Genomic DNA, 16,786 nt, shown 5'->3' on the forward strand with positions numbered 1-16,786 from the left:
ATGTAAATGGATATTAGTTTGTTTCTGCACTGTACTTTTGCTCTGGTTTATGCTTTTAGATGCTTGTTTAAGAAAGGAGATGCACTTATGACTTCTGGTGACTAGTAGTTCTCTTGAATACCTATGTTGAATACACTTATTACATTACATTACAGTCATTTAGCAGACGCTTTTATCCAAAGCGACTTACAATCAGTAGTATATTACATATCATTCACCCATTCACACACTGACAGACTCATCATCCAGTCCACACCGCCTTCGGGAGCAACTTGGGGTTAAGTGTCTTGCCCAAGGACACATCGACTGCCGAAGCCGGGTATCGAACCACCGACCCTCTGATTGGAGAACTACCTTGCTCTCCACTACGCCAAGTCTCTTTGGATAAAAGCGTCTGCTAAATGACTGTAATGTGATGTGATGTGATGTGATGTGATGTAATGTAATTGGACAGTATTTCAATTTAGTTCCATCGTGGCATCTTGGTTCTACTCGGAATGTCTTCACGGCCATTGGTTCACACTCCTGTCAGTCAAAAGTAACCCTCTAGTCCCCGCCCCCCCGTGCCCGTCAGAGCGTTTGTTTTTATCCCTGGTGTAGGAAGTGGTGGGCGTTCCTCCCGTTTTTTCGCTCACTGTTGATGCTGACAAGATTGTTTCTCCTCCACGACAAGCTCTCCCGATGTTTCTTCCTACGCTCGTGGAGGACATGCATCACTTTAAACCCAGTCGAGACAGATTGTACACCACCAGATGCTGCGGATGCTGCCACGTCCGGACGGGGACCATCATCCTGGGGACATGGTACATGGTACGTAAAATGGTCGATGGAGCTAAGTAAGCTAATGCTAGCTAGCGCTGCCTATCAACTGTGTTAAAGTCCTTTAAGTGCTGAGATACATGATGTATATCAACCATTATAGGTTGATATAGTTATGATGATTGTTATCAGCAACTTCAAATTTAGCTAAGCGCCACTTTCCACTAATTATTATCCGTTGACAGGACGCTAGCCTTAACGTTAGCATGCTTTCATTTCAGGCTAGATTAGCTAGCTTAAGTGTTCCTGTCGATACAATTCGCGCAACCATGAACACGCGGCTAGTAGACCAAAACCATGGCAACAAATAACGGCTTTAGAATCTCTCGCCAATACCATGGCAACAAATAACGGCTTTAGAATCTCTCGCCAATACCATGGCAACAAATAACGGCTTTAGAATCTCGCCAGTTGTCAGCATCCGGGTTCTGAACGTTTGGAACGTGTTTAACGGTTAGCGAGCTAGCCGACATTCCGCTGACTCGCTAACGTAGCTCACCACGTATCACAACAAGCGTGATGGTGAAGGAATCCACAGCAACGCGACCTGTCTACATCTAGCTTATAATCGCGTTCAACGTATGATGCAGATTGTATTTGAAGTTGAAATCAAGATACTGCATTTCATATGTTTGTTCACGTTGGCTATAATTCAGCTCATAGTTGGATTAATCCCATCTCGTTTACCACGTCACGCAACAGATGTTTCTGGTTTTGGTTTTCAAAGTCCTCTGCTGACTTTTGGACAGTACCTGACACATGAAAACACGCCATGTCGCTCCAATCCTACGAAATCACTGCTTCCACGAAGATTTACAACACAGGGAAACCCCAAAATGGCATTAAAGTTAGGGATCGACAAAAGTGGTCACTTTTGGAGTAACAAGCAATGTTGTGCATGTTGGCAGCAACAGGCCAACAGTGTGTGTGCTCTGGTGTGCTGATATAATAACTTAAAAAAGGTTAATTGGATTAAAAACTAAAAAAAATGTAAAAGTGTAAGCAGTAATTGAACATTTTGACAATGTGCTTCCTTCACCTAAATAATCAATAATTAAGTTTTTGTTAAAATGTTGAATTTATTGAAAAACCTGACGACAATGTTATGTTTCATCATTCATTTTTAGTTCCACCCTTTTAAAAACTAGTTTCTAAATGAAAGAGTATTTTTGAGCGTCATCGCATTATTTCCTGCATCCTGAAGAATTTTTATTTTGACTTCAGTTGCTTTTTCCTGCAACACCCGGTATCTTATGAATCCAATGCCTCTCAGCGGCTTGAATGCTGGAGCGTCCTTGAGTCCTTAAATGGTTCCTCCTCACAAAGTGACACAGGAGGGTGATCAATTGTTCACTGTAATGTTTCTTGTCTCACCAATGCCTCGGCAAGTTGGCTTCCCCACAATATTAATATGAACTGAAACCAATGGCTAAATGTAAGGGAGGAATTCAATCTAAAACATATTCCAAAAATGTTGTTAATTATGTGAGTGAAACAACTTAAGTATTACTCTTAAGACGAGCAAAAGTACTGCTTCTTTTTATAAACTTTCTTTCTTCCTTCCTCTCCTCAGGTTGTCAATCTGTTGATGGGCATCCTGCTGACTGTAGCTGTGACCCACCCAGAGAACGTGCCCACCATTGACTTGCAGTATGAGGTCATCGACCATTACTTTGCCTCCGACAGGATGTCTGGTAAGCAATGAAGTATACATGACAATTACATGGGCTAACAAACTGCATTATAAAACATTTTCTTTTTTGTTTATACCGCAATAACAAATGAAACACATCCTGTCATGGTGGGCCTTTTAATTCCTCTGTGTCCAAGTGAAGATGGCTTTCCCACTGAAACATCACTAAATGAACATTATCTGCACTGGATTTAGGAGTGTGTAGCTGCTAACAGATGAGCTGCTGCTGTGCTGAGGTTAGACGTGTGATTCATCTTCCACAGGGAGCAAAAAACTCCCCACTGACTGCAAAACAAAACAACTTATGAGGACTACAGAACACTGCTGCTCTATGTACACTGAACCAACTGAATGTTGGTATTGGTGTGGTGTCACTGTTGTTGTTTCTTTTGTATTTAAATGTAAGGATTTATGTTAGTCCTAGGTGCTTGTATTTATATGTGCAAGGGCAGGGCTGGCCAGACCACCAGAGTACTTCTCTTTCTAGCTGGTGGTTGTTTTGTTGATTTGGCTTGGGGAAGGCCTCTTGATTTTTCTGAAACGGTGACTCAGCTGGAGAGGAAGAGAAACAACGGTGGTGGCATGGTTGACCCCCCCTCCTAGTTTAAGCCTAGGTGAATTTGTTCTCTATAACTTTAATACTAGTTCCAGAGAGTCCTCTGACAGTTTCATACATTGATATTTAAGTCGTTATGTTTGAGCTAAATAACAAAGAAATGTCATCGGGCCGCAGTGCTGTTGGAGCTTTCTCACCAGCATAATCTTTATCTAGTCCAACAGGCAGAAGAGTTTGAGGAAGGAGAGACTGAGTGATGGAGAGAAATGAGGATATGAAAGGCAGACCTTTTTAATTATCCCAGGCTGAGTTTCATTGTGTATTTCCAGACACTACGCCGGTGAGAGGGAGAGGCTTAATGCTCCCCAAAGCTGGCCTTTAAAACAGAGTTAGAAGCCCTGGAGACTGTTCACTTACACTGTATGCAAATCACTGCTGCTTCAAAGACAGCAGGAGATTATTCACTCACTGATATACACATTTATGATAAAGGCGAAAGCTAAATACCATAACTAAAATTGTAATGAATCATTCCCTGCATTTGGTGGATTGATGTATTTATTCTCACTTTTTCTCACACAGAGAATGCCTGTGTTGGATTTGCCATCTCTCTGCTGATGCTCACCATCAGTGCCATGATGGTGTATGGAGCCATTACTGTAAGTGGATGATGTGCCTTTTTTTTAACTGTCTTTTGACAGCATTCATTTCATTTAAAGCACTGTCATGGTTTCTTATGCTAATATGTAATCCTAGAATGTGCATGAAAAAAAACAAAAAAAACAGTGCTCTCAAGTTATATATCAATAGCACCAGAGTTCAGAGGTAAGCAAGATGTTTTGTTTTTTAACTCCAGTGCATTTTAGCTGGATGTTCAAAAGAATCCTGATGCAGTAGGAGTACAGCGCACGATGCTTTGTTCTTACTGCCTGTCATCTTTACCTCACAGGCCTGCCTGATGGCATCCAGACGGACAGGTTTGATAGCCTTTTGACGTGGCCCTGAATTAATCTCCTAGTTGTGATGACTGCACGGTTAAAGTGTGACGCACATCTGCAGGCTCGGCAGTCTGTTCATGCCGGCAGTCTGTGCAAGAGTTATGCTTTAGCCGTGCAAATACAAGCCCTGAGACAACAGTAGTAGAAACCCTTTTCCAGATACAGTGTGGCGGTGCAGAGCTGTAGTTTCCTAATTGAATACCCTAAACGTTTGAACCATGATCATAGCATACCAAAGGTATTCAGTACTTTGCTTCATAATGAAGGATTGGAGAGTGACGTAGAAGTATACACCCAGAATGCCTGTAGAGATTCTTGTTTTGTAGTCTAGTCATTGGACCACGTTGCTAATTTTCAACCTTTCTCAACTCTCTCTCTCTCTCTCTCTATCTCTCTCTCTATATATATATATATATATATATATATATATATATATATATATGTATATATGTGTGTGTGTGTGTGTGTGTGTTTGTGTTACAATAAGTGTATGTGTTGATATACATAGTTACAATGTCAGCACTCCCTGTCTCTTTAAGGCAGGCTCCCTTAATTTACCCCAAGCCACAGCTGATGATGCAGCCACAGCCTGAGCCGAAGGAAAAAGTATTTCGGTTTAGGAAACTTTTTTTATTTGAGCCAAGAAAACCAATGTTAGAATCACAGTAACAGACTATTAAATAGGGATGAACCTGTTCAACTTTTTTACTCCTGACACCGAACGTGATACGTAGGCTTTATCAGCTGATACAGAGTACCTATTCTAAATGAAGGGCTCTTCGTTTTTATATGTATGGCAACATCAGGCTTGACTTAAAGATTGCGTACCTTACTTTGTAAACAACATTTAGAAAATATATACATATGTACTGAATGGTTTTGATTTAAAGTAATAGTATTTAATACCAGATCGGCCTGTTGTCACAGATAGCAAATCCAGCTGTTTGAGGCGACATCGGTATTGGTGCATTTCTACTTTAAAACATTAAAAACTGTAGTGTTTATGTACGCTGCTCAGGCTGTGAATGAATCCTCATGTGTAGAGTTTACAGAGGGCAGTAGAGCCTACCTACTGGATACAGATCTGTTTTAAAGTTAATCTAGGACAAGGGTGTGGATATAAGGTTGTAAAAAATGCAACATGATCCCTGTACACATTGACCTCAAACACGATCTGCCTAATTTATCAGGAAGTTCACAACATGACTTTTCTCCACCTCTAATCGTTTTCTTCAGCATCGTGACGGCTGGCTCATCCCGTTTTTCTGCTATCAGCTGTTTGACTTTGCTCTGAGCTGCTTGGTGGCCATCAGTTCTCTCACCTACCTACCCAGGATCAAGGACTACCTGGACCAGCTGGTCAGTGCAAACAGTCCCTCCAGTCTCACCAGCCCAAACTGTTTTATCCTGTAGACATTAGGAGTCAGTCGCACTACCGCTCCCATGTTTATTTTACAATGGAGGATAATGACAACAAAAAGATAATGTTAAGAATTAAGCCTAATTGTTCTAATTTTAAACATTTTTTACCAAAAAATACTAAGGTTTATGGAAAGGAGAAAGTTTTAAAATGTTTTATGGCAATCTTAAATTTTTACCTGAACAGTTATCTGCAAGAGGACACTGTTGACAGTTAAGAACATGATTCCACTTTCATAGAAAGTGAGGAGAAAACCGAGAAAATCAAATGACCTGCAGACGATGCTGCTGTCAAGTTGGTCCCTAAAAGTAATTAGGAAAACTGTTAACGGATAAGCTAGTCTGTTTAAACTGCAATCGTATTTTGTGTAACTTGATTTTTTATAGAGAAACACTTGACCTATTTTTTTCTTTTAATTTCTGAAAAAGTCCTACCGTTTTAACATTTTTTTTGTTTGAACAGCCTCAACATTTTGTAAGGTTACTTTTTTCTATTGATTGCGTGGTAGAGTTGAAGGTGATGTGGGTTGAATAAGTTAAAAAAAGGTCTTATTGATTATCTGACGTCTGTTCTTGTCTTCCTCAGCCGGATTTCCCATACAAGGATAACCTCCTCTCTATGGACTCCAGCTGCCTGCTGCTCTTTGTGCTGGTCTTCTTTGCCTTCCTTATCATCCTCAAGGTAATATTATTGGTTATTCACAGTTAAATCTGGCTTATAGAGTGTGTTTGTTCATTTGATTAATATCATTGTAAAGTAAAATAATATGAAAATGCACTGTATATGGTTTCATATCAGTGGATTCAGAAAAAGGCTGAGTTAAAGACATGGTTAACACAGCTAGCAACAACGCTGGCTCTGTCCTGTTATAAGTAAAGAGACATTGTGGTTAAACGAGTTAAAGGATTGAAAGTGCTAGTCTGTGGAGTCACACAGCCAGATGAAACAATAACATTCAAAATGTGATCTTGTATTTGCTCTCCAGTCTTACCTGATCAACTGTGTGTGGAACTGCTACAAGTACATCAACAACAGGAACATGCCAGAGATTGCTGTCTACCCGGCCTTCGAGACCCCTCCCCAGGTGTGTAACGCTGCTAAATACTCCCTGATTGACCGTTATTACTTTTATGAGTAGTATCTCCTGTCATAAAAATACACTTATCAGATGCAGCAATATGTAATGCTCACAGTAAACCAGCAGGTGGCATACCATCACCATGTTGGTTGTCTGAGAAGCTACAAGAGGACACCAGTATCTGTTCATAAGTGTTTACCATGTCAGGGAAAAAAACATAAATTGCTACATTAGGAAATGTTTATAATGCACAATTTACAGCTCATCAGTTTAAAAAAAAAATAATAATCTTGGACTGAAATGCTGCACTCATGATGTGACACACGACATGCAGTCTTATTATACAGCCGCCTCCATAGTAGTGTAGGTATAGGCCTATGTTTATTTAATGTTTTGTTTTATTTTATTCTTCTCCAGTACATCCTGCCCACTTATGAGATGGCAATGAAGATGCCAGAGAAGGAGCCACCTCCCCCTTACATGCCTGCTTAAGCACCAGCCCTGTTGCCAAAACACACACAAACACACACACACACACACACACACACATGCACACACACCACCATATGCATTCCTACCTTTCCTCACTAACTCCTTCTGAACACCTTCCTACTGTGTATGTGTAAGGCCACTGACAATGTTTGTCCAACCCTACCCTCTGTATTTCTACAGAGCGTCTATAGAGCACCCTGGAGGTGTGAGAGGAGAAAGGTGGGAAAGAAAGAAATCTGTGAGAAATAAATACATGAATGTGATCTTTGAAAAGCAACGGAAGTTACCAGCCTCCCCCTCCCTCCCACCCCTCTGGCCTTTTTATGTCTTAGTAAAAGGGATACATGTGAAAATTACATTGCTTGAAATGCTATCATCAATCCAGCACCATCCTATCTATAGATTGATATATGAAGTGTAAAAAAACTATTATGACAATCCTCTTATTATAGCTTTTATTGTTGAATTGTGTTACTTTTTCCCCCCCTAATAATTAATATCTAGGCTATTCCATCTCAGTCTTGAATGGAATCTGTAGCACTTTTTCGTCCGTTATTTATTTAGCTTTGCTGTGGTTCAGTTCACCACCACCCTTGACATTTTTGTAACTTTCTGCTGCCCTGATGTGTTAGCGAAGCAAGTGAATAGTTTCCCAGTTGAGACTGAGAGACAAGACAGATCGAGAGAGAGAGAGAGCGGAGGCATTGATGATGGATGATTTTCTCTGCTTCTTTTTCACCTGAGGTCTGGAGCAAACAGCGAGTCTTGTGAACATTAGTAGTCGCATGCTTATCAACAACCTCTCCATTATTTTATTGGTAATATGATTTTATCCTAGTGGAAATACATTTGACTTCAATAAACGTTTCAGAACATCTATGTCTTCATGACTCTTTTTTTTTTTTTTTTTTTTGTTCGTGCCAAGAATGCCGAAAGTAAATTCAAGAGAGAGAAACCCAATCACCGGCACTTCTAGTGGAGCTTTCAGTTATAACACATAATGTTCAGCAGCAGGTTGCGTCTGTACAGTTGTCATGGAAATATTCAACAAAAATGGTTAACCATTTGTTTTGAATTTGGTTTTTATTAAATCCCCGTTTTCAACATAGCATGGATCTTCGATATTTGTTTACATTTTTTATTTGACCTTATACCATAATTGATTAACTAGAATTTCACCAAGTGTTGCTTGAACCATATTGAAAGCTCATCCAACAACTTGTGACTACTACCTTTAACCCCTTAACCCAAACCATAATATTTTAATTATTTATGTTTTATTATTGAATACTTCACTCAACATATGAAAAATGTAATCAATGTAATTCAAATGTAATTAAAAAAAAAAAAAAATGCTACAATTTTGGCAGTATAAAGTGGTGCGTTTGGGTGTCTCGTGGCCTTTATATGTAAATGACCCTAAAGTTGCAGAGGGGTCAAACCACATCCATATAACTGGTACTGTTGAGGTCTCCTACACACGTTGCAGGAAGGACAGAAGTCCTTTTTCTATACCGTCTCTCACGGTGTCCTGGAGGTCATGTCCCACCTCTGGATTGGACGGACGGGTTGACGTCTGGGACTCAGACCCCCCTCATTCGTGGAGGCGGTCAGACCGCAGCAGGACCCTCAGAGACGGAGAGCAGGCAGCGGACAGACACCGCTGGACTCCACGTGAAGATCAGGATGAAGTCTTTCCTCTGGAGCGTCCTGTCGCTGCTGCTGTCTGATGTTCTGGCCACTTATCACCTCGATGCGGTGGATCCTCACACGGTCGCCGCACAAAGCTACGCTCAAACCAGAAACATTGGTCGACCTCCGTTCAGGACCCTGAATCCAGCAAGTAAGTTATACTGGAACTTTCATTAGTGCTTTACTTTATAATGAAAGACAGTTAGGAATAGTTGGTGAGAGCGGTGGATGAAGTTTATTTTACTAAAGTAACAGAAGCGTTATAGCACTATAAATACACCACCGGTGGAAAGAAATTAACTTAATTGACTATTTATCCTAAGTACAGTTGGGAGGTGCCGGTAAGCTTACGGTACTTTATACTTCACTACTTTTCAATGAGATTTATGTACTTTTTACTCCATTTTTTTTGTTTTGTTTGACTGCTGTGGTTACTTTTAAAATGAAGTTTAAAAAATGATATGATAAGCTTATTAAATTCAATGCATTGCTAAAAATCAGTTTTAGGCTCAAAAATCCACCCAAAATATAAGTAAGAAAAAACGAAAACAATTTATTATTTATGTCTCTTTGTTGTCTCTTTGTTTTCTCCCAATAATCATCGCACAACCTCCCAGATTTAGATCTTATGAGCTTTTGAAGGGGCCCAAACTCTACGTTGAGAACTGACTAAACCTAACAGTATATAAATGAGTTAGAAAACTTGGACCAGCTGCAACAGTAGAATACTACTTGCACATTGATCCATATTATGTTCAATCCAAGGATGTCATATAGCGGATCAATTGCAGGGGCCATTCTGCAGTACAAGTACTTTAACTTTATTACTGTAAGTACATTTTGCCAATCATACTTTTACTTAAGTAAGTAATTTACATGTAATGGAGTATTTTTGCATTGATGTATTGCTACAAGATCGGAATACTTCTTTCACCTCTGAAAAACACTATAACAAGTAAAAGTCCTGCATTCAAAGATGTACTTAAGTAAAAGTCTTATAAGCAAGTAAAAAGCACCCATATCAGAAAAAAATAGCCCCCTTCAGTGCCGATTATTATACAGTTTATTTTGCAGTATGTGTAAGAAGTATTTTTTGTAGCGGTTGGTTAAGGTCATCATAGGTTCGGTGTGGACATTTTTTATTTTTGCTAAGTAGCCTTACTAATACCTATTACCTATATACCTAATTGTCAAGTAAATTTAGAGGAGTAAAAAGTACTATAATTCCCTTTCAAATGTAGAAGTAGTGTATACTGGAAATGTTTAAGTAGAGTACAAGTACTTTATCACTGTACTTAACTTTAGTATTTGAGTAAATGTAATTACCACATTAGACTTTTTTAATCTATTTTAGACTTTTTGATTCTCTGTAATTTTTGTAAATTTAAGATAAAATATTAAAAGCTAGAGTTGAGTATGGCTAGATATTTCATTTTTCACAAATGTAATTTAACCAGCAGTATAACAATAATATCTTAGACTTTTCTCTAACACAACATGCATGAAAAGTGAAATTGTGACGGTCGTTGAGAAAATTACAGTTTTGTTGTAAACAACCCAGGTGGCTGAATTTACACTCGTGCTTCAACTAATAATTTGTCTGTCTGTTTATGTATATTTAACTACAACTTACTTGTCAATGTCAACTTACACATCTTTCCTTTACTTTCAGCCTACTAATGTTCTCTATCACTTTTCCTTTCTGGTGGCGCTGTAGTTCACAGAAGTGATTACACGTATAGAGGAGGGTATCTCTACCACTACCAGCCACCCAGGATCCCTCCACCGGTCGTGTATCGACCTGTTCCTCTATCTCCTCCAGTGACTTACCACAGGCCCTTGGTGCCCATTCCGCCCTATCACAACAGATTCAAAGGGCCAGTGGCTCCGCAAATGCACCACATATACAAAGGTCAATATCCACCAGTAGCTCATCATCCCAATCAAAGGCTCAAAGGGCCGTTCCCTTACAAATTGAAAGGTCCATGCCCAACTAAGTCAGACCCAACTACACCAACAGCCCCTGTGGTGCTCCCCCCTACTGTCCCTCCCATTCTACCAGAGCCAACAGTGCAGCCAACTCTGCCAGCAACTACAGTGGCACCGGTGACAACCAGCCTGCCAGTGGTGGTGACCACTGTGCCTCCAGTGGAGACCACCGCTCCTGTGACGCTACTGGTCAGTACCCAAAGCGGCTTCATCACCACCATCAGTCCTGTGGAGACAGGTAGAATATTAACAGTCAGGTCTGCTTTCCAAACCAAATCCTCAATGTTTTCCAGGTCAGATCTGTTTCTTTCATTCTGATGTAGCCTTCTAAGCAGACTGAATTGCCATTTCCTTTGACGTCATTATTCATCGTATTTGAATTTACGAGACCATGTCTAGGTACTTAAAGAAAAAGCAGACCACTTGGAAATGTGCATTTGAAGTTTAAAATAAGACAGAGCTAAAACTAATGTATTTCTTTATATATATACTCTACCAAAATATAAATACAACCCTTTTGTTTTCTGAAATAAAAGATCTAATACTTTTTCTATCCATACAAAATACCTATTTCTCTCAAATTTAGTGTACAAATCAGTTTAAATCAGTGTTGGTGAGCATGTGCACCTTTACCATGAATATCCATACACATGACAGATCTGGTTTATCAAGAGTCTGATTAAATAGCATCATTATTACACAGGTGTGACTGATCACAATAAAAGGCCGTTCTAAAATATGCAGTTTTACCAAATGTCACAGATGTTGTTTAGTTTTAAGGGAGCGTGCGATTGGCATGCTAACAGCAGGAATGTCCAGCAGAGCTGTTGCCCATGAATTGAACGTTTATTTCACAACTATGAACCATCTCCAATGTTGTTTTTTTTTTTTTTTTTTTTGTATCTTTGACCAAAAAAATGCTTTTATCGCTCCTGCAGTCATGTCATCCCAATATTTTTTTTCAAGATAAAACTGACAATTTAAGAGTCCCATTTCATTGAGACCAGCCTGAGCTACACCTGTGTAATGAATATTTATCACGGCTTGATAAGCCACACCTGTCAGGTGGATGGATTATCTTGGCAATGTTGCAAGTGCTCACTAAAACAGATTTAAACAAGTGTGTCCACAAATTTGTGTGTGCATGGAAAAATATCTTTTATTTTCTGAAAAGAAATTAAGCAATTGGGTCAAAGTTTGGTTCAGTGTAAAACAATCAGTTTTTTTGCTTTGAAAAAGCACAAAGGATCTGATGCTGAACTGCAGATTGTACTTTAGTTTATGTGAATGTGATTGGACAGGCAGGGCTCCTAACAATCTCTCTATCTTTAGGTGTGATGTCTCTTTTTATGTGTGGGCATCGAGCATCCTTTTCATTAAGGGAAATTAAATAAAAGGATATGTCCGATGATAATTCTATGATGGACTATTGAAAGACGGAAATGATACAGTATGTTTTATGGCATACTAAATAATTTCACCTAAAACACAAGCTTTCATTTTACCATTGCAGTGATGCACAACAGTTTCCTTTTGTTAACCTGTGGACATTGTTGTGTATCCCAACGTGTCCTGTGTTTTGTTCTCACTGTGACAGTTTAACCAACAAGCTTGAATGTTTTTTTGAATAATGAACTTGGTTTTCTGTATGAAATGGGTTTAATTCTGCCATGGTTTTGGTTGATCACCAGAGACAGACTCTCAGTGCAGGAGCCGTCCCCTGGACCTGGTCTTTATCATTGACAGCTCTCGCAGTGTGCGTCCTGGTGAGTTTGAGAAGGTGAAGATATTCCTGGCTGACATGGTCGACACGTTGGACGTTGGCTCCGACGCCACCAGAGTGTCTGTGGTCAACTACGCCAGCACGGTCAAGATTGAGTTCCTCCTCAAAAGCCACTTCAACAAACCCAACATGAAGATAGCCATCTCCCGCATCGAGCCCTTGGCGGCTGGCACCATGACGGGCCTCGCCATCAAGACCGCTGTGAACGAGGCCTTCACCGAGCAGTCCGGAGCCCGGCCTCTGTCTAGGAAAATCTCCAAGGTGGCCATCATTGTGACAGACGGGAGACCCCAAGACCAGGTGGAGGAGGTCTCTGCTGCAGCTCGGGCCTCAGGCATCGAGATCTACGCTGTCGGGGTCGACCGAGCTGACATGCGCTCCCTGCAGCTGATGGCCAGCATCCCTCTGGAGGACCACGTCTTCTACGTGGAGACCTACGGTGTAATCGAGAAGCTCACCTCCAAGTTCAGGGAGACCCTGTGCGGTAGGACAAAGAGACCTGCAAGACCTTTTCCCGCCATTAACCAAGGTTCTAGTTTCTCAGTAAAGGGCACCTACAGTCTAAAGGGGGTTTTGTTGCAGCCTGTGGATCATTTACTGTGTTATTGGTGAAATGTAAACTCTGAAATCATGTGGAAAAATACCAGATGCTCTCAACCCCCACATGGACTGCAGATGTCGGTACTAGAACCTGCTTGTAGTCGCCATGCTAATCCTGTGTAAAGTATTGTGGCTGTGCAGCCCTAAACTTTCAGCTTCTTTATTTTAAAGCAAAAAAAAAATGTAAATGGAGCTTGTTAGAAAATAGTTTGTAATCAAAGCATCATTGTGGTAATGCTTTTAATTTATCCGTTTTAATGTAAAATGATTTAAATGCACAGTGGAACCTCACTTTTTCAATAGATGTCATCCGAACTAATGCAATAATGACTGAAATATACACTAAAATATGGGCATTTGCAAAACCTTCACACATAATGCACTTGTTTACATCCATATGAGCTCTAAAGAGTCCTAATTGTTGCTGGGGAAATGTGTGAAAATTCCCACAATTTAAAGCAATTTACTGATCAGAATGATTTATTTGAATTGCTAGATTTTAATTGTGCAAGAACTTTAAGATTTGGAGAAATGAGGCTCTGCTGTAAACGTGAATTTGTCCCCATGTTTCTGTCTGATGTGTGTCTTGTCCCCCTCGTACCGATGAGATAATATGTCCATGTAACTGTCATTACTGTTGTACCTCAAGGTTCTGTGATTTTACCTGTTATGTCCAACACACAGTGAACCTAAGCAGTTCGTAAATTACCTTGGCTGAGATGTGGTGAAGGTGTATGAATGGATCCAGTTTTCAACCACAAATGACATGTGGTCAAATGCAAACACAAGAAAAGCTTGCATATATTATTTTTTTAACCAATGCAAGTAAAAGATTATTTGAGAAATTGAATCAGATTCAACTGTAATAGTTAAAATAGTTTATTTTACTTTTATCAACAGTAGAAAGAGATACTGATAGCCATGAACTGGTTTGATGGATCTGCAGAGTTCTACCTTTCCTATCACAAGATGCCTACCATTAGTATAATGCATGAAACTGTACCCACGTTGCCATCCTGACAGCGCCATCCCTTAATCACGGTTTATTCCAGGTCTGGACCCCTGTGCCACGGGACATGACTGCGAACACATATGTGTCAACAGCAATGCCTCATATTACTGCCAGTGCCGGATTGGTTATTTCTTGAATGCCGACAAGAAAACATGTGCCCCGAAACGTAAGAACAACAGAAAGTCTATGTCTCAAATCTTTCAAAGCAATGTGCAGAATGTGTTTGGTTTCGAAAGCAGGGCCTCACAACATCCCAACCAACTGGTGCTTAATTCCTGACTCTATAATTCACTGTTGACTGTAGCATTTGTTGGACAATTATCGGGTAATATTGTAGAATTAATTCACTATTATTGCATTACTGTTGTGGCAAAAGTAATGGTAAATTAATACTGTAGAATATTTCGGAAAGTGTTCTTTCAAGCTTTGGTTTGTTCTTGAACTGCATCCCAGTGGAAAAAGGTAGAGTGGGCGGTAGTTTGTGTGCTTTTTCACTTTCTGCATGATCTGTTGTACTAATGTGAAATTTGCTTTCTCCAGGTGAAGAGGTGAAGGCGGTGGTGGTGGTGGAGGATCCCTGTAAATGTGAAGCCAGACTGGCTTTCCAGAAGCAAACGCAGTCTGCCATCCAGCAGCTCACAGCCAAGCATATCCTTTTTGTCGACATTTTGCTATAAACATTCCGGGCAGCGGATTTCTCTGAAACTAAAGCTTATGATATCTACCTGCTGTCATTGTAATCGTAATATAGTTTAGCAGTGTGTTTTATGTATGTATTCATCATTTAATCGCAACTGTAAATGTGTTTGCAAATGAGTTTCCTTGACTGATCTCACTAGCCGATGTGTCTGGGAGAATAGAGCGTCTGGAGAACATGTTAAGCAGTGCTTAAGGCTGGACACAGTGGTAGGTACTGACATTATTTTTTCTGAGGGAGATTTGTGGTAAAAGCCTCCCACCCTCAACACATTCTGACCTTTTGTTTATTTACTTTCTGCAGGGACAGCTCGCTGGCTTACTTCCTGGACATGGACATGTGTTTCCTATCATCCATCCTCCCATAACTACTGTATGGACTTCAACCACAGATCGTGTCAAGCTGTGATTCATAAACCAATAACCCTCAAGTTACTGACTGTAGTGCACTGTTGAGTTAAATGTCTACACTTGAATGTGGGCATTAAATGCAATGTTTTGAAGGTGCAGTTAAAGCTACTTAAACAATTTTCTCTAAACTCTTACATGAACATAGTGTGATGTATAATAACCAAAGAAAACAAGTAGTATTTCCATTGTTTCTCCTGTACTGTATGAAGTATGTTTTGCATCCTGTTTGTACAAAGTTGCATATTGTATATAGTAATTGGAATTAATTAGTTACATATTTCAATGGAAAAAATAGTTTGTTTTTTATAAACCAGTAAACTGTTTCCATTAGATACTTGGGGACGGCATATTTTGGGGACGGCATATTTTCTTACTGTATAATCTGTTGCAACAGTTTAAGTATTGTTACAAGTTGTAATATGTTTCATGGATGATAAATGTTTATTTTCTGTGTCTGTAAATGTTATCAGATGACATATAATGTTTGCTAAGAATAATAGATGTAACCAAGCAGACAAGTCATACAATAAAATAATAACAAAGGAGGTTTTTGTGTACCCTGTTGTCTTTTTTAGTTTTTAACTTGAGGGTGATACTGTCAATTTCATGAATATTATGTCTTAACATTATATTTTTAGGCTTAACAGTGAACCTGGTAACAGTGAAATTAATACAAGTAAGACTGGATTACATGAATGCCCCGTGAATACATTGTGTACAGTAATTTGTATCCAGAATGGGAATGGCGGGGTCCGCCACTAACAGTGAAAAAATACATTGAATGGCTATTACTTTAAAAAGTGCCTAAGTTTGTAGGAGTGTAACTTGAATCTTACTTCTATTATGTTTTTTATTTATCTGCTAACAGGCATTGTGCATTTTCATGTGAGGACAAAAAATATTATTTTGACTTATGATAAGTTCTGATAATTTTGGTCAAATTCTCTTAAATTCTCCTTTTTAAAATGTTGTTAGAGATTGATTGATGCATCTTTATGATACCTAAATGAAAATAAAGTTTCAGTCTGTACTGTACTATTAAGTAGCTGGCAAAATCAACACATAACTCTAAAATATGTTTCTGTGGATACAAAAGAGCCATTATATCAGTATCTCTTGTATAACTGTACATTTCAGAGCCATGTATGTATTTCTGTGTCAATATAGAAATGTAAACAATATAGACAAGCTCCCACATTTCTTTTAACGATGTGTTATAATTTACTCTGGCTTCGCGAAGCGCTCTGAGATCTGAGGTCAAGAAAAGATCACTCCCTAACTCTAAACCCCTTTTACTCAGAAACATAGATCCTGTCACTAAAAATTCTAAATAAAGCTGGAATAAAGTCCACAAACTGAGCAGAGCCATTGATTCAACTAAACTGGGTTGATAAATTAATTTGGACAATAACATTTTTCCTACACCCCCATCTGTTTTTGTACCCTGTTATCACCATCATGTGGTTTTTTACACCTTCAGTGTTGCCAAAAAAACAACAGTCAGAGGTCGTCATGTAACCTCTGGAATGGGTTGGCTTATTTGCCTG

General features: G+C 39.4%; 2 protein-coding genes across 2 annotated transcripts; both read left to right on the forward strand.

Moving 5' to 3' along the window:
• Positions 1 to 578: 578 nt before the first annotated feature.
• laptm4a (lysosomal protein transmembrane 4 alpha) lies at positions 579 to 7,931 on the forward strand. Its single transcript, XM_054618827.1, has 7 exons — positions 579 to 810; positions 2,393 to 2,513; positions 3,651 to 3,727; positions 5,303 to 5,425; positions 6,072 to 6,167; positions 6,472 to 6,570; positions 6,982 to 7,931. Exons 1-7 carry the CDS (start codon positions 682 to 684, stop codon positions 7,054 to 7,056), a joined length of 720 nt encoding a protein of 239 aa, XP_054474802.1. The 5' UTR covers positions 579 to 681; the 3' UTR covers positions 7,057 to 7,931.
• A 754-nt stretch (positions 7,932 to 8,685) lies between these two features.
• On the forward strand, positions 8,686 to 14,809 carry matn3a (matrilin 3a). The gene is made up of 5 exons (XM_054619087.1): positions 8,686 to 8,899; positions 10,466 to 10,975; positions 12,429 to 13,004; positions 14,173 to 14,298; positions 14,673 to 14,809. Exons 1-5 carry the CDS (start codon positions 8,743 to 8,745, stop codon positions 14,807 to 14,809), a joined length of 1,506 nt encoding a protein of 501 aa, XP_054475062.1. The 5' UTR covers positions 8,686 to 8,742.
• The last annotated feature ends 1,977 nt before the right edge of the window (positions 14,810 to 16,786 follow it).

This window comes from Anoplopoma fimbria, chromosome 18 (genome assembly GCF_027596085.1).
Source record: "Anoplopoma fimbria isolate UVic2021 breed Golden Eagle Sablefish chromosome 18, Afim_UVic_2022, whole genome shotgun sequence".
NCBI lineage: Eukaryota > Metazoa > Chordata > Actinopteri > Perciformes > Anoplopomatidae > Anoplopoma > Anoplopoma fimbria.

Coding starts and splice junctions, on each gene's coding strand:
- laptm4a (XM_054618827.1), top strand. CDS start 682: ATGTTTCTTCCTACGCTCGTGGAGGACATGCATCACTTTAAACCCAGT. Junction 811..2,392: donor TCCTGGGGACATGGTACATG/GTACGTAAAATG, acceptor TCCTCTCCTCAG/GTTGTCAATCTGTTGATGGG. Junction 6,168..6,471: donor CCTTCCTTATCATCCTCAAG/GTAATATTATTG, acceptor TTTGCTCTCCAG/TCTTACCTGATCAACTGTGT.
- matn3a (XM_054619087.1), top strand. CDS start 8,743: ATGAAGTCTTTCCTCTGGAGCGTCCTGTCGCTGCTGCTGTCTGATGTT. Junction 8,900..10,465: donor CAGGACCCTGAATCCAGCAA/GTAAGTTATACT, acceptor GTGGCGCTGTAG/TTCACAGAAGTGATTACACG. Junction 10,976..12,428: donor CATCAGTCCTGTGGAGACAG/GTAGAATATTAA, acceptor GTTGATCACCAG/AGACAGACTCTCAGTGCAGG.